The 23,946-nt window shown below is 37.6% G+C and overlaps 1 protein-coding gene across 2 annotated transcripts in view; it reads right to left on the minus strand.

Moving 5' to 3' along the window:
• PTPRO (protein tyrosine phosphatase receptor type O) overlaps positions 1-23,946 on the minus strand; it is a gene marked incomplete at both ends in the record, with an annotated part of 223,204 nt that overhangs the window by 60,981 nt on the left and 138,277 nt on the right. For both annotated transcript variants that reach the window (XM_084255654.1, XM_084255653.1), the window contains 8 exons: positions 1,735-1,846; positions 3,033-3,226; positions 3,909-4,029; positions 10,066-10,262; positions 13,579-13,740; positions 15,480-15,917; positions 17,535-17,687; positions 21,775-21,933. In XM_084255654.1, the coding sequence (XP_084111780.1) occupies positions 1,735-1,846; positions 3,033-3,226; positions 3,909-4,029; positions 10,066-10,262; positions 13,579-13,740; positions 15,480-15,917; positions 17,535-17,687; positions 21,775-21,933 (1,536 nt within the window). The remainder of the gene's footprint in view (positions 1-1,734; positions 1,847-3,032; positions 3,227-3,908; positions 4,030-10,065; positions 10,263-13,578; positions 13,741-15,479; positions 15,918-17,534; positions 17,688-21,774; positions 21,934-23,946) is intronic.

Here is a 23,946-nt window from a genome sequence, read left to right on the forward strand (position 1 = left end):
CCCGAAGCCTCCGCAGCGCTGGTTCGATCCCCGGCTGCTCCCCGGTCACCGGAGGAGGGTCCCGCATGGGCGCAGACCTCTCCTGCCGCCCGCTGCTCCCCTCAGCAGTGTACTTCAGTCCTTCTGCCTGCTCTGCTCCCCGCTCTGGCTCTGGTGAATTCTCTCGCCCTCCCGCACTTCTGACTGTACCCAGTGCTTGTATAAATAAATAAATCTTTAAAAAAAAAAAAAAAAAAAATAAAAACTATTTTGGGGCCTTCCCTGGGGGTGCAGTGGTTGAGTGCTGGGCTGCAAAGATGCCCACAGCCTCTGTAGTGCTGGTTCAATCCCCTGCCGCCGGAGAGGGTCCCACATGGTGTGACATACCTCTCCTGCCGCCCGCTGCTCCCCTCAGCAGTGTACTTTGTCAGTCTGCCTGTTCTGTTCCCCGCTCTGGCTCTGGTGAATCCTCTCACTCTCCCGCACTTCTGATTGTACCCAGTGCTTGTATAAATAAATAAAGAAATCTTTAAAAAAAAAACTATTTTGGGGTGGGGGCCTCCCCTGGTGTCACAGACTTTTGAGCACAGCACTGTGAAGCTGTCCACAGCCTCTGCAGCGCCTGTTTGATCCCGGCCAGCTAGCGAGGGTCCCACACGGCGTGGCAGACCTCTCCTGTCCTGCCAGTTGCTCCCCTCAGCAGTGTATTTTGTCAGTCTGCCTGTTCTGTTCCCCGCTTTGTCTCTGGTGAATCCTCTCACCATCCCTCACATCTGGCCTGCACCCCAGTTCTTGTATAAATATATAAATAAATCCTTAAAAACTATTTTGTTCTTTTCTTTTCTCAGTATAATTCTCAGTATACAGTGTTGTAGTCCAAACAAAAGTTCTTGAAATATCTTATTTCTAACAACAAGGATGGATTTCCCCTTTTCATTGCTACCTCTGATCGCCTTCGCTATCTCTACCTTCTGATGAGGAAGAACATAATGCTAGACTGAGGAGCTAACACTACCCAGTATTTTAGCTAAACTTTGTGCCATATATTTTGCTAAGTAGCTTATTTAATTGGGCAGTAAACCATGTTACACATGAAAAAATTGAGGTTTAGAAAAGTTCACTTGCTCAAGGTCACATGTGCCAAGGCCCATGATTCAAACCCAGGTCTGCCTGTATCCAAAGTCCACTTTTTTTTCCCCTTTTGGTATTTCATATATATATATATTTATATATATAAATATATATAAATATATATATAATATTTTATTTTATTTTATATAATTCTTACATCATTTTTCATTTTAGCACAGTATATGCATTTTCATTTTGGTTGAATATAACCAAAGTCCACTTTAATGTCTGCAGTGAACCATACTGGATTCAGCCTGTGACTTTAAGAATGGTTTACTTAACAGGGAAATGGAGACACTCTAGAAAATGTCATCAACTCATGGCCAAAATCAGTTGAGTGTCATGTACAGTTCAGGCCTCTACCTGCCACATCTCCATTCAAATCCATTCCAAATCAGTCATGCATAGATCAAGGCCAGCAACTCAGAATTAAAATATTTTAATTTTAAAAGATCATCCTCTCAAAAAATAATGAATTTTCAGAATCATGCATTTTATCTTCCTTGAAACTGATGCTCAGTGACAAGTGAATGACTAGCCCTTTTTGGAGATGGGTCCCTTCAGAACTTCCTCAAAATAGTGCTCTCTGCTCACGGAACCACTTCCCCCACACATGTCACTCACCTGTTATGAAGCTGATGGTGGAACTGTCACAGCAGCTCAATTCTGGGTCTCCCCAGGTCACCATGGTAACGCGAAAGTTGTAGTACCAGGCAGGCAACAGATTAGCAATTCTCTATAAAAGGCAAGAAGACAAAAGGCTAAGGTGAGGTAAAGGGATCATATTATAAAAAGAGCTACTCCTATTTGGTCACGATCAAAAAATTTTATATTCCTTTCTTTATATTCCAGTTTGTATTTCCCAAATTTTTAATCAAAAAATTCTTTGAGGAATGCAGTGTGCTATAAATCAAATGATAAATGAAAATACACCTTTGAAAAGTGACTTGATGGTAGAGACTCAAATACATCTGATATTGGCTTCCTTTTGCTGTTTCCTGCTATTTGCACAAGTGAAACAGTGCTACAGGGACACCCCCCCCCATTTCTCCCAAGTTGGTCCACAAGCATGTGTCTGGTGGGTTACACTAACAGGTTGATTCCCTGGGAAGAGGGTGACTACCAGTGCTAAGTGTACTAAGTTGCACTTTACTCATTTTTTTTTTTAAGATATTTATTTATTTACACAAGAGCTGAGGTACAGGCCAGATTCGCGGGAGAGTGAGAAGATTCACCAGAGACAGAGCAGGGAACAGAACAGGCAGACTGACGAAATACACTGCTGAAGGGAGCAGCGGACGAAACAGGAGAGGTCTGCCGCGCCATGTGGGACCCTTGCCAGCCGGCCGGGATCGAACCTGTGCTGCAGAGGCTGTGGACAGATTCACAGCGCTGTGTTCAACCACCTGCGCCACCAGGGGAGGCCCTAAGTTGCACTTTAAAAATGACTCCATGGTTAGAAAGAACAAGGTTTATCTGCTCTCCTGAAAAGTATCTTTTGTTGACTTTTCATTAGGGTTATTTAACTGATCTGCAGATGTCAAGAACTGCTGTCATTAGAATTAAGCAGTGGCAACAAAGCATGGAACTACTGAAGGCTCTGTCCTCTGCTTTCCTCCTCAGGGCAGACAGAGGCAATCAACCCTTGACAGCGCTACTAAAACTGTGGATTAACAAATCAGCTCAATTAGGGGTAAAAGCTAGTTTCACACAATTATTTTTCTCTCCCTCCTTGAAAACAACCACCACCTTAAAAGCAAAAACTAAAAAAAAAAAAAAAAAAAACCTTGAAAGTAGGAAGCTACCTGTACATATTTATGAAAAAACCTCATCTATGGCTCACTTTCTGACACGTTGGGTATAAAAAGTCACATGATTCTACAGGAGAGTTTGAGGCTCTAAGAGCTGATTAAGACACTTACCACTGAGGCTGTTAAGGAAACCGTCGCAGCAATTTCGTAGTAGGTTGTCCACTCTGACGCCATGGTGGTAGGGTTGAAATAAAACATTTCAACCACATATTTTCTGAACACTCCTAAGTAAGGTCTGGTCCAGCTCAAAACCACTGCTGTAGGGCCCAAGGGGTAGAGCATTAAATCCTTTATTCCAGTTGGAACTAAGAAGAAAGAGAGGGAGTGGGAAAAAAAAAAAGAAAAAGAGCCAGAAGGAATGTTTAGTATCTTAGCAATGGCTTAAAATTTCTACGAACAACAAAGGCCTTACCCCTCTGGCACTATTATTGAAAATGAAACATGTTTGCCTATTTGTTTCTTCTTCATCCTGAGTAAGAAATGCTTAGGATGTACTCCAGTTGTACAGTTATAGTCATTTATTACTCTAAAGGAAAAATATTGGATAAGTATGGGTCCCCCACTTATAATGATAATGACTTGACCTTGAACCCCTCCTAACAGCACACTGATAAAATACTGTTTTGGTTTTTTTTAAAAAAGATTTATTTATTTATTTATATAAGCACTGGGTACAGTCAGAAGTGCGGGACGGTGAAAGAATTCACCAGAGCCAGAGTGGGGAACAGAACAGGCAGACCAACAAAATACACTGCTGAGGGGAGCAGCGGGAGAGACAGCAGAGGTTTGTCACGCCATGTGGGACCCTCACCAGTGGCCTGGGATCAAACCAGTGCTGCAGAGGCTGTGGGCAGCGTTGCAGCCCAGCGCTCAACCGCTGCGCCACCAGGGGAGGCCCAAAATACTGTTATTAATGTTAATACTGTATTAATACAATATTAATGACTGTTGTATTTAAGAGTTATTACTCTTGTGTTGGAAACTTACCAATAGCAAATGTCACAGGATCTGAAGGTGGCCCAATCAAAGGTCCTTTTCTTAGGTACATCACAACCTGGTACTGGGCCCCAGGTACCAGATTTTCAATAATAGACTTGCTTGAGTTCACCTTTAAACCAAAAACCAAGTAAGATATATTTAGAGCTGGGCTTTTAGAAGGTGACAGAGAGGCTGAAAGCATATTCAGGGATTCTTTGTGGAACCACAGATACCTTTGAAATCTGAGGTCTTTACTCATGCTGGAGAAGGTTAGATTTCAAAATAAGGATAATTTATAGTTTATATGGACACTAAAGGGAACTCGGAACATTCCAATTCTACGGCTGGATTTAATAAGCTCCATGAACGGCTTTTATACCAATCAATGTCAATTGTAACCATGTACACAAGAGACACAACAGCCTCTAACCATAATCAAATCAGCAATACCATAAGGATAGCCTGACATCCTAAATTGTAGTGTCAGCTGATTCTATACAGAGAGCACTGCAGAAATGACTTTACTCTCTCCTCACTTAGAAGCATGTAATATCTAATTATAGAGATGGAAATAACCTCAGAGATTATCTAGTCTAAATCTCTCATTTAATAAATGAAGAGAGTAAAGCCAGAGAGTGGCGAAGGTCACATATCTAGAGTCAGCATCGTGACCTCTAATCCATGCTATGAACAAGTTATGGTGCTAAGCCCTGAGATACAGAGTTAAGTGCTCTGCAAGGCATCGTGACTTCATAAAATAACACTGTAGAGAACATTTCTCATTTAGACAAGCTGTCCTTTACTCATTTTGAAAACTCTTGGGTTATGTAACAAGTCTCATATAGAGAAAAATAGCGAGAGCAGATGAATTTTCAATATCCAAGTTGAGTGTTGGCATGCACAAGGAGTGATGATTCAAGTAACAGGTTAAGACATGTGCTGCTTCAACCGTCAGCACCTCCAGCATTTAAGTCTTTGTTGAAAGAACACGAATTCGCTATTCAGACTGTCTGGGATCAAATTCTGACTTCCCCCTATAAGCATGGGAATTTATTTGTAATGCTTAAACCTTGACTTCCACATCAATAAACTACAGACAATACTATAGACAATTATATATCACATAGAATTGTGAGGAGGTTTAAGTCGAAAGTTTCAATAAAACTAACTTATTACTCTTACCAACTTTTTGCCTCCCAGGGCACAAAAGAATTGTACAACTGATACAGGTAAGAGCATGAATCAATAGAAAATATTGTTGATAGCTCACCTAAGCTATAAGGGGATTTCTTTAAAAGTCTCATTGTGGTTATAACACTGATGGTAAATGAATTTTAAACTTTTCTAATACTGGAAAAACAGTAAAATTTTAAACAGTAAAATCATTTATGTTGAATTAGTACAACTTGCTCTACATATAAGTAAGGGGAGCAATAAACAAATACTTGGTTCCCCAGTAACTGGGCCAAAGTAAGATTAAGGTGAATTAGCATGTTAGTATTTGCCACCTTCCTTTCCTGTTTACACTCATGTCAGAGTTTCTTGCACATGCTTCAGAATTTTAAATTTGCTGGAAGTCATTTACACAAAGTCAGTCATCTAAATATCCTTCTCTAAGAGAACATGTCCAGAAGATATACACTATGGGAAAAAACAAAATGTGCAAGGAACAACTAAGCAGCACTCCTTGCTTTGTTTAAAATATCTTTTCAAGTGATAAAACCCATACATGCTCATTATGAAAAATACACAATGGAAGAGCAAATGAAATAATCTGGAAGCTTTTATGTCCTCCTCCCATCCTTGCTAACATTTGGTGGGCAATCTTTCAGACTTCTTGACTATCCAACCATCCATCCATCCATTTATCCATATGTCTTTCTAGTTATGTATCTATTGGCCCATAGAGGGGTTATAATATCAATACTGCTCCAAACATTTCCTTTAAACACTACTGAACTGCCATACCTGTAAATGCTGAGTGGGTTGATTAATCATTCATTTAGGATATTTAACACAGCACATAAAGAACATAGATTGCTTTAGGATGCTGAACTTTCTTTGGTTAGACAGTATTTTAAGCAGTAGTTGATTCTGATTTTTCAAATGATTACTTGAAATCATATCCACTTAAATATGCCATCATAATAAATTCATCTTAATGAAATTATACTTTCTAAAAATAAGTAACTATGTTTATATATATGACTACTAAAAAATGAGGCTAATGGTATTGCAAATGATTTATGTTGGTAACAAATCATAAATACCAATTTTCCCACCAATTTTTCACTGTTTGGTGACCCAGGAACCTATAGCTACATGTCTATGCTACCATGCCTTTTAATTTATTCTAGACCTTCTTGGAGGTGAGTTGGAGCAGGAAGGGATGGATGTGTATCTGCATTCTACTTACTAAATAATTTCCATTTTATTCTCTGGAGTATCACCCCATACCTTTCAACCAATTTTCATGCCTTCTTTGCATTAAAGTATTTCCTCTCTCCCATTCCTGATTGGCTTTTGTTTCCATTCCAGAGAATTCAGTCAACCCAGTGTCTCCAGCTAAGCATGAGTCCTTTCCCTACTCAGCTAAATAACTGGGAGGAAAAAAGTTACTCAAGACAATAAAAGATGTAAAATGGGGCCTCCCCGGTGGCGGTGGCGCAGCGGTTGAGCGCTGGGCTGCAAGGCTGCCTGTAGCCTCTGCAGCTCCGGCTCCATCCCCAGATGCCAGCGAGGGTCCCACATGGTTGGATAGAACTCTCCCACCGAGCCCGCTGCTCCCTTCAGCAGTGTGTTTCATCGGGCTGCCTATTCTGTTCCCCGCTCTGGCTCTGGTGAATTCTCTCACCCTCCTGCGCTTCTGACTGTACCCAATGCTCGTATAAATAAATCTTTAAAAAAATAGACAATAAAAGATGTAAAATGGTTGAGTAACAGGCTTGAATGAGATGGAGAGGGCTCATTTGAGTCTGGAAAGGATTTTTTTCTACTTCATGTAACCCTCTTCCATTGGCTCTTTTTTATACATTTATTCCAGTCACTCAGGTTCTCCACAGAACACCTTAGAACCTCTCTTTGTCTATTTATTAAAAAACATCTATGTAAGTTTGCACAATACTGAAATCTAATGATTTCTTATGCTCTAATGTATTACACATCAAGTCCTTTTGCATTTAATCCTATGACTTCGGATATATATATATATATATATATAACAGATTAAGATACCAACACCTACCACATGAAGAAAGTTGCCCAGGGACTCATAACTGGTACCTGTAAAAATTTTGGGTCTGAAACTCAAGTCTGTTTGATTCTGGAGTCAGTGGCTCTAGTTACAATCTCCCCTTGGATAGCATACACAATCCAACACAAACTACACTGGCTTGGCAGTCAGCTCCTTTGAGTCCAGGACTCAGGCTGATGCTAATCAGCTATGTGTCTCTGGGATGATCCTTTAAATATCTGACCTCTCAGTTCGACCAATTCCTAATTTGTAAAGCTAATAGATTGATTGCTCCTTCCTCCTGATTTTATCATTTAGTTATTAAACATTTCTGTAAATTGCCACAAAGCACTTTATGGACTTAGGCAGATCTAATAAACAAACACACACACGATGTTTCTTAATTCTAAAATTGATGGTTGTGTATGAGTTTATGGAGAAACTGCCAAAAGCACATTTACTTTGAGAAGCGACTATCATTTATGTAACATTGAACAGTGACTTTATATTCAACAGACATTTCTTAATGAACAGCACTAAAATGGTTGTTAGGAGGGCTATCCCACAAAATTTCCTTTCCCACCAATATCTGTATATAAGCGCATACACAAACAACAAGCAGACATGAACATGCATATGATGAAGAAATATTGAAATTAGTGGGTACTATGTACCTACACTATAGGAAGGCCAGACTCCAAGTTTCATGAAATCGAAGTTTACATTTTTTTTCTTGAATTTTGTACAGGCAACTGGAACTCATAAGGAGGGCAACCTCCCTCAGTGGAGGTGTGAGGGCACTGCCAACTCTCAGGTTGATCGAGGTAACATGATACAGCAGTGGTGGCAAAATTGGGTAAGTGAAACAATAAAATAATGAGACATTAATTGCTAGTACCTTGATTGCTCAGTCATGGATCTGTTCTTGGAAACTGCAATTTTAAGCAAAATAAGGTACAATAAAAGCAGTTTTGTTTTTTTCTTCTTGTGAAAGCAGATCTTCTAACAACATCCTTTTGCTCAACACTGGCAAGATTGCTTTGTTCTCCGTGTTGTAAGGAAAGGATGTTGAGTGAAACACTGTTATTCAAGGACTATCTGTGTTTTCCTTAAGAATCACTTATTTTTGAGCTCCATTTTGAATTTTTATTTACTATAATCACAGTACCACCAAATATATAACAAAAAGATATTTTTCCTTTCTAGATCATGATTACTTTCAAAAATAACCCAAGTTATTTTTGTGGTTCCTTTAATAGGTTCATTACAGTTTCCTTTAATAGCCACGTGACAAGTTTGAGACTTCTTGAATGGACGTCTCTTCATCTGAAAGTGCGTGTGCATGTCTGTGTGGTAGCAAAATGGATGATGACGTAACAGTAGCATAATCCTCAAAGCATTCTTGTAGTAATTTGAGATAAACCCTAGCAAGGTTAATCCTGTCCCCACACTCCACTATAAACACAGCCTCCTCACCTGCAACCTGTAACACTTAGCAGTTTAATGTTTTCATTTCAAAAAGACATGGTCAAAACGCACTTAGACCAGCCTTTTCTGGCTCATTTATAATTTAGAAAATCTATATCTTGAGCCCCTGATGTCTATGCAAAAGAAATGTAGTTACACATTAGATGGCACGAGGAAGACACATACCTGGGAGCAGTCAAGTTCTGGGTCGTGTTCCTTAAGGGAAATAAACTTTTCTCCTAATGCAGAGACAGTTGTGTTTAGGATACTCAGGGAAGGAAGCTAATAAGCTCCCACAGAGCTGTGATTACCAGTTTAATTGGTTGAGTATGTTGACTCAATTTAAGTCAAGGGGTGGTCTCAGCTTAAGTAAGGGTTTATCTCTGCACTGTTTTCTATTGCTAAGATGAAGTCAAGAGTCATGGTCTTATAAATTGAAAACTTCTCCTTTTTAAATCCCCCAAGTGCCTAATGTTTGCAGGATGAACAGAAACATCCCAAATAGCTTTCACACAACAAACACCTTTTGGGAAGCTTTATATTTCCAGGGAGCTGATAATTGTTTTGCCTCTATGGAAGGAAATATCATAAAGACACTAATAATTGATCTTATAAAAAAAAAAAAACAGAATTTTTGAAAATAGAACTGGGCCCCAGGCTAGGTATTCAGGGCATCTGAGAGCAAGGTCCTCCGATGACAGGGCATGGCCTTTTGTTCTGGTGGCCACTCCCAAAGCTACCGATTAGCACAAGAGCTACACTTGCTCCTTTGTGCCCATCTAACTCCATTATCCTTCAACACTCTCCTCTGCCATAATCAGTAAGGGGGCAGTTTTTTCCTTAATGTAACTTGTAATTTTTTAGCTATTTTTTCCCCAATGAACATGCATTATTTTTATGGCAAAAATAACAATGAAAATAATGGGAAAAAAGTAAGGAAACAAATCAATATCTCTCACCTCCCACCCCAAACCTTCTGCTTGGTTGTCTCCATCCCTGGGAAGTTTTTCTGACTGGTTTCCAAGTTCTCTTGCCCAAGTCCATCCTTACTCACCCAGCTCCTCCTTTCTGTGAAATGCCTCTGGCATCTGGGACATTTTACTTTTAGCTTGAGCCTTATTTTATCCTAATTTTGATAAAGGAAATGCTGTAGTAATTATATGTTTACTTATCACAGTTCTCACTGGATTATAAGCTCAGCAAGAGTGGGCACATATAAAGTATCTGAACCCCCAGCATCTTCGCTATGACCCAGCCCACATGGATGCTCAGTAATTCTCTGGAATAAGGAAAGAAAGTGAAAGAAAGTTGGCCCATATAAGGAGGATAGGGAAGGTGACTGGCTGAGCAGCCCCTGCCTGCATTTCCTGGCGCCTCTCCTGGCTCTGGTAACCCCACTTTGGAGATAGGGATCCAGAGCACAGGCCTGGGAGGTGAGCAAGCCCCTCAGCCTTTCCTCTGCTTTACCTGAGTGCAGTACTGCTTCTCCAGCCTCTGGCTCTCCTTCTGTTTCTGGCAGGTGAGTGAGACCACGGAAACGATGGTGCCATTGTAGTTCTCCTGGGAGGATGTCCAGGACATCAAGGCCGTAGTGGAGCTGAGGACATGGACGCTTACATGCTGGGGCTTCTCAGTCAGCTCTTCGATCCACTCTCCTGAAGGACCTGAACATTTCAAAGCAGAATGCAAAGGAGGTTTCACGCTGAGCTGGCTGAGATAAAAGATTCTAGGTTTTAAAATCCTTTGTCCTTACAAAGACATTCAACAGGAATGGGCGTCTCGCGGATCAGCTGCTTAGCTGCAGGCTTCCGCTGCCTGCCCTCTACTTGGAGAGACACTCTGCTTCAACTAGGTGCACCTGAGATTATTCTGGTACTTTTTTTTACCAGCGAGAACTTGCCTCTTTTAACAAGGAGTGGGTGTGGCATGTCATGAGTGAGTATAGTTTCTTTGCTGTTAGGATTTTTGGGTTCTAGAAATAATTACTTTCAGGTGCCAATATGCCTTTACTACAATCACATGAAAAATATTTAAATTTAGCAACATTCAAATCAAAGACACAGGGTGAGAGTATATTAGATAAGAAACTGGCAACAGGCTGGTTCAATGTTAGAAGCTGGCTAGGACCTGGGTGATAATTTGAGAAACACCGTGGGTTCCTCATTATCAAGATTCCCCATACAAGAGCCCACATTAGCTTTGTTCTCTTAGGTTTTAAAGTAGTTATTAGCACAGTGCCTGACACTAGTGAGGACTCAAGAAATGTTAAGGTGATTATTATCTACAAAAATACCCTGCTGAAATGCAAACATGCAACTTTCTTTTATTTGCTCAGGATGCATTTCTTAGTTCCTTGACAGAAAGCTGTATTCCTCTGCTGGACTCCAAGAGAGGAAAAGAAATCCTAGTGTGTGATGTGTACTGTTCAGATTCATAGTAAATGGGGCAAATGGAAATCATTACAACAATTAAGAAAATGATAATTTATGATGTTAGAGATATAATACCTGTAACACTATGTGTCACAGGATGTGTTTTAAGTTTTTGTGTAGTTACACACTTTAATCCTTTAATGTTCATGACAAACCTGTAAGTACTAGTACTCATCTTCCTCCCTCAAGGTGACACTTTATCCCCTCCCTCCTAGGCACAGGTGTGCACACTTGCACATGTGCATACACCTTGCTCCAGGTGTCCACAATCAGGCACACATGCCCCACACCCACATGCCTTCAGCATTAGCAAGATCAAGGCCGCAGGTGATAGTCACAGAGGCCAATGGCGTAAAAGCTTAAGCAACTTCATTTATCTTATGGCCAGAGACAGGAACGACCTGTTCACTGTCACAGAACTGGTAAGCAGACCTGTCTGATCTGTCATCTGACATCTCAGGCAATCATTGGGATGAAATGGGTCCTGTGTGTTACAGATCAGGAAAAGTGATCTCTATTGTCATGAAGATTCTTGGGGTAGCACTCTAATAGGACCAGTCTAATAATCAACCCGAGGTAACGGTCATTGCAGGCTATGCAGACATGGGCTTTACTATCAAATGTTCCTAGGTTGCAAGCCTTCTTCTGACACTGGGGAAAGCCACTAAGCTTTCTGTGACCATTCTGTTTACCTGAAAAATGGAGATAATAAAAATATACTCTTCCTGAGGCTACTGGGGGACTAATGTGAAAGTCTTTAAACTACATAATTACAAACCAGAATACACCAATATAAACATGTGTATGTAATATAATAAATCTTAATGCCATAGCTGAACACTTGAATGGCCGAACAAGCTTGGTCAGAAAATCGACTGAGAGTATAATTTATTGGTGTGTGACGACACTACGTTGTGGGAATTTACCCAGTTAAATATAGGATCTTTATCTTTTTTCTAAACCACAGTAGTACACCTGAATATCATTGCAGAATGGCATATCCTAAACACTAAAAATATCACCCTTTTCTTGGCAGAGAAAAAAAACAAAATTTCTAGTGCCCTACATTTCTCTAGATGAATATTAATATGCCTCTCTTTGAAATAATTTCACTTTTGAGCAATTCTGACACATTCTCAACAGCTCTAATCAATTTAGAAATTCTAAAAATAAAGCAGAGTTCCTGATCATGAAAGTGGCTCAATAACTATTTGCTGAAAGTACAACAGAATTAATAAACAAATAATATAACCCTAGCCTGGCATTTTCTAATTTGGTATGAGAGGCAAGACAGACACAAAGAAAGTGCATCTAAAAGGTAGCACCCTTGAATAAACTCAGTATTTGGTGGTGTGCTTTGTGACACAGAGTAGAAAGCCAGAGGTGAGGAAAACCAGCGTGGCCAATATAGTTGAGTGAGTTTCACAACGTTGCCCACACTTGCCCTGATTTCTGCTGGCAGAGGAAGAGACCTTTTGGTTAATGAAATGTTTTTTAGTGTCAGGGGAAAAACTGAACATTAAACATTGTTCTTTCTTAAGAGATGTCATGTCAAAGATCTCTCACAATTGAAAGTAGACAAGGCAGATATAAACACCCTTCCTGCATTGTAGCATGCATCTTTTCAGCCTTTGACTTGTGGTGACATTTTTTGCTTTTTAAGTAAAAAATGTTATGTGGGACATTTTCAATATTTTTAAGGGAATAAGTTGACTAATCTGTTCCCATTGCCTTCCTTTTCTTCCTCCCAATCAACTTTTTTGAGGACTATTTGATGAAAGGTGATATTTTGCCCTTGCAGAAGGGGATACAGTCTATGGTGCTCAAGTTTTTTTGGAAAGCAATTTTTAGCTGTTGCCATCTGCTTTTTCTTTCTGCTGATCAGAGACACATTTAGCCTCCTAAACGCTAGGTAACTGATTTTTGGCCTTTAAACTGGCATAGATCATTGTCAGTTTAGCTATCAACCTCACAGACATACACTATTTGTTCCGCTTTCACAGGTTAGCTGTTGCTCGGCTTTTACCCCTGATGAAATTAGCAGAAATCAGCCGAAGACTTGACAAAGGGGCTTTCAGAACGCTCTAGCTTTGTTTCTTGTGCTAACTGTGACCTTATTATCATAATATCAGTATATTTGAATCTCTGCTCTCCTTTCCAGCTCTGCAAACTCAGTACTCTGAGACTTTTCACAAGTCCAACAATATCAGTTTTCATGGCAGACTCAAACAAAAGTCATATTCCCCAAAGTGTGTGCCCATGTCCTTGGAGACTCTGTCGTGGCTAGTATGGAAAGTCAGTTTAAAAATTGTTCAATTATCACAATAAAAGAAATCCTCAAATTAAATCCCTGGGCAGGTTTGCTACTATCAAATGCACATATATTTCCTCTGCTGTCAAAACCTTGTGGATCCAGGCTTCTCTTGACCTTGATGAGGCTCAGAATCTCTAACGTTTGATGAATAATTGACTCCTGAGTACCATTAATCTCACAGATTCCATTGTTCCACCTCCCGTGGAGATGCCAAATAACCTCTTTGGTACTTACTGATATAAAAACTGAGTGATTTTGCTGACTGACTTTTTCGAGGTTCACAAGATCCTGAGGAACTAAAGGTTGTCACAGATAACTTATATTTCCCAGGTTCCTTCAGTTCTGCAACAAATTCATGTGTTTCTTCATCCACTGTCAGATGCTCAGTAATATTTTCTAAATCATATATAAAAAAACAGAACATATGTGAATATATATATATATATATATTGTACCACTGCCATCCTTTGGTCAAATTCAATTATACCTCCAAATGACAGGTATTACTAAAGAAAGATGACACAGGGTTCAAAATGTTTCTCATGATCCCTTTAAATGATCCCTTTAAATAACCAAACTAAAATATAGTATCCAAATCAATTAAACTAGGGATGGGTATCTACTGCCTATTTGTACTGTTATTCAACACAATTATATGCATAAAATAGAAGTAAAATGTTAGGAGAAAAAAAATAATAGTAATAAGAACATCTTAATTTAAGGATTAAAAAAATAACCAGTACCAAATATAAGTTCTTTGAGCTAGCATTAAATATCCAGAAAAGCGTTGAATTGAATTGTTGCTGGTTAGAAATAATTCTAGATCCTTTTTTCCTGAGACTTGTAATACTTTTCCTTCGTCTATTTGCTTCCAGAACTTTTAAAAGTCAAAATGATTTTTACTTGGCTTCAAAGTCCATCCCCTGCTGCTTATTACTTCATTTGAAGCTGCTCTCATCAGGCAGTGACTACAATAGTCTTCAAAAGAACACACTGCAGTCAGATGAAAGCATGTCTAAACCTGCATGCAACTAGGCATTAAAAAATTTTTCTAAGTTATAAGATCCTATTTACAAAGAATAGAGTGAGGAACAGAAAAATAAAAGATTAATGGAAATTATTTTAAAGACAAGTAATTCTGGGAAAGACACTAAAGTAACTGGAAATGACAAAGGATTTCAACTTTATATAGTATTTGGGAAGGGTCGATTGCTTTATCATCTAGTACAAAGGAATTCACAGATTTTGTATCTTATTCTATTAAATAAAATAGGGACACACAAAATGTCATGTATGAGGTGACATGATCCTAATACCCTACCCTGAAAATAAAGCTGTCATTTTGACTTCAATGTTGACAACTCAACAACCTTTGCCACCCAAATCACTAGACTGGAAAGTATAAAATGCAGTATGTTATTTTAAAAACAACAACAAAAACTATAAAAATCTACCCATCAACAATTCAGATAGAATTCATGACCCAAATTTATAGAATGCCATCACCCTGCCTTCACAAATGAGTGGACCATAATGTAAAGAATGACTGTCAGATGTTAGAGAAGTGAATTCAATATATGATATAGCAGATATCATAGAAATGCCAGTTGCTATGTATTTTCTGAGTTATTACCAGCTCCTCTGGGAAAATGTGAGTGGCACCCATGTCAGAGGAGCTTGCCTCTGGGCATAAGAATAGCTTACAGGTCTGATCTCTTAGGAAAGTGTCATTTGTCAGAAAGATTCTTTTACTGCATACTTGCTAAAATTTGTGTACCAGAAAACAGAGTATTTCTCCAGGATATTTTGTAATTTGTGAGGGTTAGACTTTCAATTCAAATCTTCTGCAAATAGAAGGTTATCCTCAGTGGCCAGGGGTAATAGAAATGGACAGTGAAAAACACAGTTGCAAGTACTTGCAACTGAACCTTCCCAACCTAAGTTTTCTTATCCAACCTATTCATTTTGTTTTCATTTTGTTTTCACATTGGATATGCAGTGAAATTCTTCTCTCTTTACCATTTTTGTATAGATTTTTATCTTCCAGCAGTCTTACTTCTAAATTTAAATTTAAAAATTTTCAAATTCCTTTTCTTTGACCAGTTCTTATTTCTTGCAATTTCCTATTACTTTACCTTCTCTTTCTATGTGGATGTGGAACCCATCAAAGGCTGTAGGTGGTTTTGGTGGTAACCACCTCAGAATCATTTGCATGGGGAAGAAAGAGGAAGAGCCCAATTTGTCTGTCTCGCTGAGAATACTGCTATTTTCATATTCCATGGGAAGTACACTAACAAATTCATCTTCACTTTCAACAGTGGAGGATGCACTATCCCACCAATTGGGCTGAGATGTAGCTTCGTCATCACTGCTGTTAAAATCAGGCCAGCCAGAAGAAAGGTTGCCAGAGGGAATCTCAGGACTTTCATCTGTAAAATGGAAGAGTTTGTCTCTGTCCACTAGATCTTGTGATCTCATGAACGATTCCTCTGGAAAGCTGCCGCTCTGTTCTTCCCAATTGATTTTGTTCATGTTTACAATACGAATGGAGATATTTCGAGGTGGATAAGGGGCTGTAAGAGAGGAAAGTTTTGTTTCCAAACCATTTTAAACTATATTGTCATGAATACTTAATGATGAGTCACGCATACAAAATATAATTGAGTTTTGCTTTCAACCTATCACATGCATCAAAGAAAACTATGAAGTACACACATATTTAAGATCTTGTGCATGATGTGAATACAGGAACCTATCACCACTCACACTTCAAATATATTAACTTGAGATACTCTGCTTGTCCGTGTGGTAATTTAACCACTTCTGAAAAGTTCTGGAAGTCATCTTCAGTTTACCACAAACTCCTTTTGAAAAAAGTGAAGTCCCTGGATCTTTCCTACAAAAAATCTCCTACAGTGTATATATAGCTATCTTGATAAAAACAATCCATATAACACAGTTGCACTTAGGAGAGTTCATTATGAGTTGCATTTAGAAACATTAACACAATATTGGAAATATGGCTTCCCTCCTCCCTTCTCCAAAGTGAAATATACAAGCACTGCAGTCAGATGAAAGCATTTCTGAACCTTCAGGCTGTCATCGGAAATCACAAACTCAAAATGAGTTTATAAATGACAGAAACAGGCTTAGTTTGAGAGAATTAAGAAGACACATTGCAAGTTTCTACCTTGTCTTTCAAATAGTTGCTAAAATATCACCTCTTCCAAGAACTTCAAATGATCTCTCCCTCCTTCCTGCTGTTATACAACTTTGTGCCTCTTGTGTAATACTTATCACATTCCGCTTTGCATTCTGTCACTTGTAGAGTCCTTCCACTATTTTCGAGGACATAACTCCCTAGACTTTGTCTTCAACTCTCTCAGGATTTAGAATAATTCCCAGGGAGAAGATGCTCAGTTAGTGCTGCTTACTTGAGTTGAGTCATGAAAAACGCAAATAGAATCTTAGCTATTGATGTGAGGTGAATTACTTATTTAGCTGAAATAGTTTCCTTGTCTTGGTCTAATTAATGAGAATTATGACATCTTAGCATTTCATTGGAAGGGCTTCAGGGATCATCAATCCACTCACAATGCTCTTATGAAAGGCCTCTCAGGCAGCCCTACTGAGAACTTAGCATAGTATGCACAGGCAGTGTCACTTACACTGTTATTGGTGATGGGTATTTAGTAGGTGCATATTTATTTTACTCATCCACTCTTCCATCTGTCTATCCACTCATTCATCCACCTATCCATCAATGCATCCTATCATAGTCTTTCATATTAATAATGTTACTAAAATTAAGATCTGCAAGTTTGCAATACATCTGAATCCCAGTATTTCCTGTACTAATCTTATACTCTGCATTAACCCCCCACCCCATCTATTTTTCTGCTATAAGAACATTTTGCCAGGTTATAGAATAACTGAGGTTTACTTGATTCAATTAAATTAGTTAATTATAACTTTTGGTAGTATCATATACTTTCCAATTCAAAGATTATAACATATCTTATATTTTTCTTATGGGATATTTTGCCCAGTTTCTTTTACATTTCTAAACATTTGTTTTTCATTATAAAAAAATATTTTTCTTAGTTCTAGAAAAGAATTGTTCTTATAATGATTGAATGTACAACATATAGTTTATTTTGTCACTGAATTTGATTCTTTAGTAGACTTACCAGTTCTGTGCTGTTTGGGTTCATGACTAACACCACTGTACTCCACAAGAGTACTTTTATTAAATGTTGCCTCAGAGACCAACTGAAAGGTGATATTGCTATAACATATTCCTGGAAGCCAATGATTAAATACTGTTTTTCCCTTAAAGAAATCTGAGAAGAGAAAAATCAAATATATTAAAATATATATTAAATATATTATAAATTATATATAAATATATTAAAAATTAACTCTTCACACATTTTCTAAGAAGCCCTAAAGAATTATGATTAAATATCTATAAAATAACACTTTCTTTCATTTCTGGAATAGTCAGTACCAAAACAATGGTAGAAGACTAGATTTTTGGATCTTTAGACTCAACCCTAAAGGTGTTTTCTTCAAAAAATCCTAAGGCGATAGGATACAATTGGAGTTAAATATTTATTATAGAAACTTTTGGTGTATTAAGTGGAAAGTATAATATTTATATACATATATTGAAATCACAGAATACATTATTCTAGTCATCTATTTTAAAATAAAAATCCAAGATATTTTGCTACTTTATGACTCCAGAAAAAGTAATTTTACAAGAAACATTTTTACTAAGTTCATTTTTTAAATTGGCCTGTTTTCCAATTAGTATAGTTTATCTACCATTTTTCAGATGGGACCTGCTCAAAAAAAGAAAAAACTTTGGATTTCATTTGAAAAACATTAAAGAAAATCATAAGCCTAAAGATTTAAGTTATGAAGAAATGAGAGAAAGAAAGTAAGTATAACGTTATTGAATTAAAAGCCAAAAATAATCTTATTTCATATTTTTAACATTTCCCTTTTTCCCCAATTATGTTTATTGAATTAAAGTTGGTTTACATCACTGCGTTTGTCTTAGGAGAATTGTTGGTGCTTTGGTGGTGGGCATGTTATGAAGACATACATTAGAACAGGTTTGAAGCTATACTCCCCCCAAATTTAAATAATTGACTTAAAATGAACATATTAATTCACTTATTTTTAAACTCATGCCTATTAAGTCAATAAAAGTTTCAGTGATTGCTTTTTCATCATTCATGCACTGGTGTTTGTATGTGATCAATAAGCAAATAAGATCCCACTTACTAATTTACAGATAATCTGTTTTCATTGAAAATAAAATAATTTGTGGAATCTATGTCTCTGTTTATTTGAATTTTTTTAAAAAAAATTTAAAAACCATAAATTCACTGCATGTATTTCAAAGTGTCTCATTAAGACAATCCACATTAAAAAAGGAGTTTGTCCATAAAATACACAGAAGAAAAGATAGGCACAACCCTCCATGATATACATCTCAGAAATACCTGTGAGGACTCATTCCTAGGAGCAAAGAAAATGAAGGAAAAGATAAATAGCTGGGATTATATCAAATTAAAAAGCTTCTGTACAGCTAAAGAGATAATAACCAAGAGGAAGAGACATCTCCAGGTTGAGAGAAAATATTGCACTCCATACAACTGATAAGGGGTTGATATCAAAGATCTAAAAAGAGCTTACACAACAGAACAAAAACAAATCAAACAACCTCAATCAAAAAATGGGCAGAAGAACTGAAAAAGACACCTGTCCAAAGAGGAAATGTAAATGGCCATCAGGTATATGAAAAAATGTTCAGTATCACTTGTAATCACGGAAATGTAAATCAAAACCACAATCAGACACCACCTCACACCGGTGAGAATGGCCCATATTAAAAAAACAAAAACAAAAACTGGCAACAACAAATGCTGGTGAGGATGTGGAGAAAAAGGAACCCTCTAAAACTGCTGGTGGGAATGCAAACTGGTCCAACCACCATGGAAAGCTGTGTGGAATAACCTCAAATTATTAAAATGGAGCTACCATATAACCCAGCAGTTCCACTCCTAGGAATCTACCCAAATGACATAAAAATATTAATTCAAAAGGAACCTGCATTCCTATGTTTATTGAAGCACGATTTACAATAACTAAAATATGAAAATAATCTAAATGCCCAAAAACAGATGAATGGATCAAGAAGATGTGGTATATGCACAATCAACAATCAAAAAAGATAAATGCGTGCCATTCACAGCAACATGCTAAGTGAAATAAGTCAGAAGGAAAATGAAAGATATTGGATGGTTTCACTTATAGGAGGAATATGGGAAAACTGAACAAGGGGTTAGAAAAAAAGTCAAAATTAGCAGGCAAATTGTAGATCCAAGACTTACAGCGGGGGAGAGGTAGGGCGAGTGGTCAAAATAGGGGAGGGGAGAGCACAAGGGACTATGGTAACAGTTCACAGGTGATGTGGTGGTGGGAGATTTAGGGGCACTACACCTGAGAGGAGAAATCAAATATTATACAATGGAAATGATCTAAATGCCCATAAACAATATGTAAGAATTAATCAATAATTAATAATAAAAAAAAAACCTAGAGAAAAGAGGACTTTGGAAAAACAGCAAGTCAGAGTGGCATTTTTCTGGATGCATGCTGCATGTACATTCTCAAAGGTGCATTCTCCACCTTTCTGGTATACAACCAGTCTACTTTGACAACATTCTCCATTGACCCCTGCAGAGAAATATCATGATCTTATGACCTGAAAGTATTTTAATTTCTCTACTATAATTCACTACCAAAAAACTGAACACCCACCCCCACTCACTCCATCTCCTTCTAAATCCTCCTCCATGACCCAAGTGGTCTATTCAGAAGCTGACTGGACCCTTTTGAAATTATTAATTTCCCTAGACTCTCTTTGTCTTTCCCATAGGGTCCCCATGAAGCCAGTAAAAATAGCGAAATCAATTTTTGTATATTAATGAAATCATCTAGCTGGTCATACAGATAAACATAAGTAAAGGCACAAAAAAGCACTGCATCTGGGGGTAACCTGGGACTAACTCTTAAGTAAAACATGATGGGAGGTACCTCTGCCTTCCTAGTTCTAGAAATGCCCTTTTAACACACCCAGAAGAAAACAGTCAGGACTTGATTTCAGACCTCCATTTGAATTTTTTCTCTGTGCCTGAAATGCTGCTTTTGGCAAGAATGCCATGTACATGATCATAAATGGAGTATTTCTCAGGCTTATGCCTGGCAAGGGTCTCCATACCAATGAGCAGGATGTTCTAAGACACCTCATAACAAGATTTTCAATAATAAACAACAACTATTTTCAAAGTGTTTATTTATAGATCAAATAGAGAATTTTAAAGCCTCTTTAGATGTGAAGACCATTTGTCAAAAATCATGCAAAAAGTAAGTTATCCACAAAAATATTAATTCAAAAGGAAACCTGTACTCCTATCTTTACTGCAGCACTATTTACAATAGCTAAGATACGGAAACAACCTGAATGCCCTGAAACAGATGAGTGGATCAAGAAGATGTGGTATATATACACAATGGAATACTACTCAGCAATCAAAAAAGATAAACTTATGCCATTTGCAGCAACATGGATGGAGCTGGAGGGGATTATGCTCTGTGAAATAACTCAGAAGGAAAAGAAAATATTGGATGATCTCATTTATAGGAGGAATAGAGGGGAATGAAATAGGGGACTGGGGGAAAAAAAGACAAAACAAAACTAGCAGGCAACTATAACTCAGAGATATACAAGGAAGGCAGGGGAGGGAGAGGGATTAAAACATGGGAGCCAAGAGCACAGGAGACTAAGGTGATGATTCATGAGGGAATTTTATGGAGACTACACCTGAGAGGAGAAAGCAAACTGTACAAAAATGAATAATGATGCAAAATATATATGGAGAGATAATTTTTTAAATGTAAAAGAAAAGAATATATAGAAACTGAATAAAAGGTCAAGAAAAAGACAGAACTAGTGAAGTGACCATAGATCGGAGGCATCCAGCAGAGGAAGGGAAGGAGGGGGTCAAAACAGGGGAGGGAACCCCTTATCAGTGTATTTCAGTGGATTTACCTGTTCCATTCCCCACTCTGTCCCTGCTGAATCCTCTCACCCCCCTCTTCCTTTGGCCTATACCCTAGTTCTTCTATGCTAAAATTTAAAAAAAAGGGGGTAGGAGGGAAGAGCACAAGGGAATATGATGATGGTTCATGGGTGCTGTGGTGGGGGGAGAACTATAGGGACTACACCTGAGGGGAGAAATCAATTGTTCAAAAATGAACAGCAATGTAAGAAAATTAAAAATAAGTAAATAATAAAATAAAATTTAAAAAGTAGAAGTCATCACTCATTCAGTCTTCTTTTTCACCTCTTACCTTTATATAGCATCGACCGGAAGTCTTTACCTTCCCAGTAGCTTATATTTACTCTTGTGAAAACATTATATTTTTCTGGATAATGAATTTCAAACAAGACTCCTGTTTCAGGAGAAGGTTTATAGTCATATATTGAAACACTGGTTACAGGAAGAGGTTCTGCAGAAAGAAAGAAAAGGAGAAAAGGGAATTGGGGAAGAAGAGGCAAAGGCCATAATTAATCTTTGGAAGTACAAAGGTCCCACCCATCAGAACCTGACACATTTTTATTATCTGGGGGTACTAAGCTTCTCCATACTCAAGTGTTCTCTTGAGTAGTAATTAATGAACCTCATTTCATATGGTGTTTCTGCCTTTCAGAGAACTTCCATATTCATTTTTCCTTTTGCAACAACCTTTAATTCTAGAAAGAGCAAATATTGATATTGCCCTTCAATGAATAAAAATAACAGTAACTCAGAGACCTTAAATTACATGTGAAAGATAACAAACACAGCAGCATCTCCATTTCAGGATTCCTAGTTCATTTTTCTTTTCCCCAAGTCAAAAATATTTGATGTTTTAACAAAAGAGTAACAGAAAATTCACTTGGGTTCTGACCAAGGACAAATGCTTATGCAATCAATTATTTCCTTGTGGGAACTTACCATTTATTGTTCTATATTTCATTGATAATTGCAAGCCACCTTATATTTTAAGAATTGTAGCTTATGCTGTTCATCAAACTACTTTCTACAGGAGTTTTTAAAAGTATGTATTCCTATTTGCTTGAATTAATTCATCACACAATTTTTTTTAAATATTCCCTTTTTAAAAACCTATGATTGATGTATGTCAGCATCATTTCCACATCCCACCCTTTAGCAAATGTCTTGTAAAATCACACAGCTCTCCCACCCTTCTGAAGTAATCATTGGATACGTTTCATTTGCTTCATTTAATTCAAGTAAATTTAATTAATTTGGTTTGGAATCAACTAATGTATTATTGCAAAAATAAGTTTGATTTAAAGGTTTAGAAGTGAGAGGATACTTGGAAATCTATATACTTGCAGGCAATATCCTTAGTTTAAATTTCACATTTTCAAATTTCAGTTTCAATAATGTAAGAAACCAAAACTTGTCATAGTTCATTCAAAGAATAATTATTGAGTGCCTACTTCATCTCAGTATGTAGCTAGCAGCTTTCATTTTGTTCCTCAAGATCTTAACTGACCTTTGCTTCTGATTATAAAGATCCAGAGTGTTTTAAACTACATGTCAAAGCTTTGCCATCTCCTGGAATTTTCTCAAAAACCAAATCAACATCTATCAGAAAGTTAGTATCTTGTTTCTGTGGACTGTTATATTCTCTGATTAAAATGTTTCTATTTTATCTTTGTCTAATTCTTGAACTTCCTACTAAAGTAAGACAGAGTGAACTCACTTAAGTGCTGAGTAAACAAACCAACCAACTCCTGAAGATTCAGAGTTTTTCTCTTTGATTAATCGTAAAGAAGATTTAAACCATTTGAAGGTCTTTCTTTCAATCCAGTCTAATTACTAACATGGAGTCTAGCAAATCCACCTCTTGACTCTAGATCTAAGAGAATCAAAATGAAAGGTAACAGCAAAGAGCAGCACAGAGGCATAATCCTCCCACTGCTGGGTCCAGTTGCACATGCTCACCAGGGTTCTGTCTACTCCAAAGAAAATTAAGGGTCCATTCAATCGTTTGTGCCCAGGGACACTAGGTCTGCACATCAAAGCCACAGTTAAACTTTGAAATTCAAGCGATTACATGAGGATTAGTGCAGATATTTTATTTTGTGATTTATTTATTTATTGGGCTGCTGCAAGATACTTAAACTTTAAACTAAGAGACTTTTTAAAATGTCTGCTGCTATGTGGGCTGCATATACTGCCTTCATCTTCATCATGAGTGACCCAGGTCGGCACTAACCTCTAATATCAGGCCTTACTGATGCATATTCAATCAAGAATTACTAATTTCAACAAAACACAAATACATTCTCTAAAAATATTTTATTCTCTCTCCAGTCATTTCCTCATTATTTTTCTTTTGCAAAATTAAGTGATGTGTCCTAAACTGAAACTGTAATTACTTGTGTGTTTTTCAGTGATGAAAAGGATAAATCTCTATCTAATTTACTTTTTCTCTACCAGTCACCCC

This window comes from Talpa europaea (genome assembly GCF_964194135.1).
Source record: "Talpa europaea genome assembly, chromosome: 15".
NCBI classification, from domain to species: Eukaryota; Metazoa; Chordata; class Mammalia; order Eulipotyphla; family Talpidae; genus Talpa; species Talpa europaea.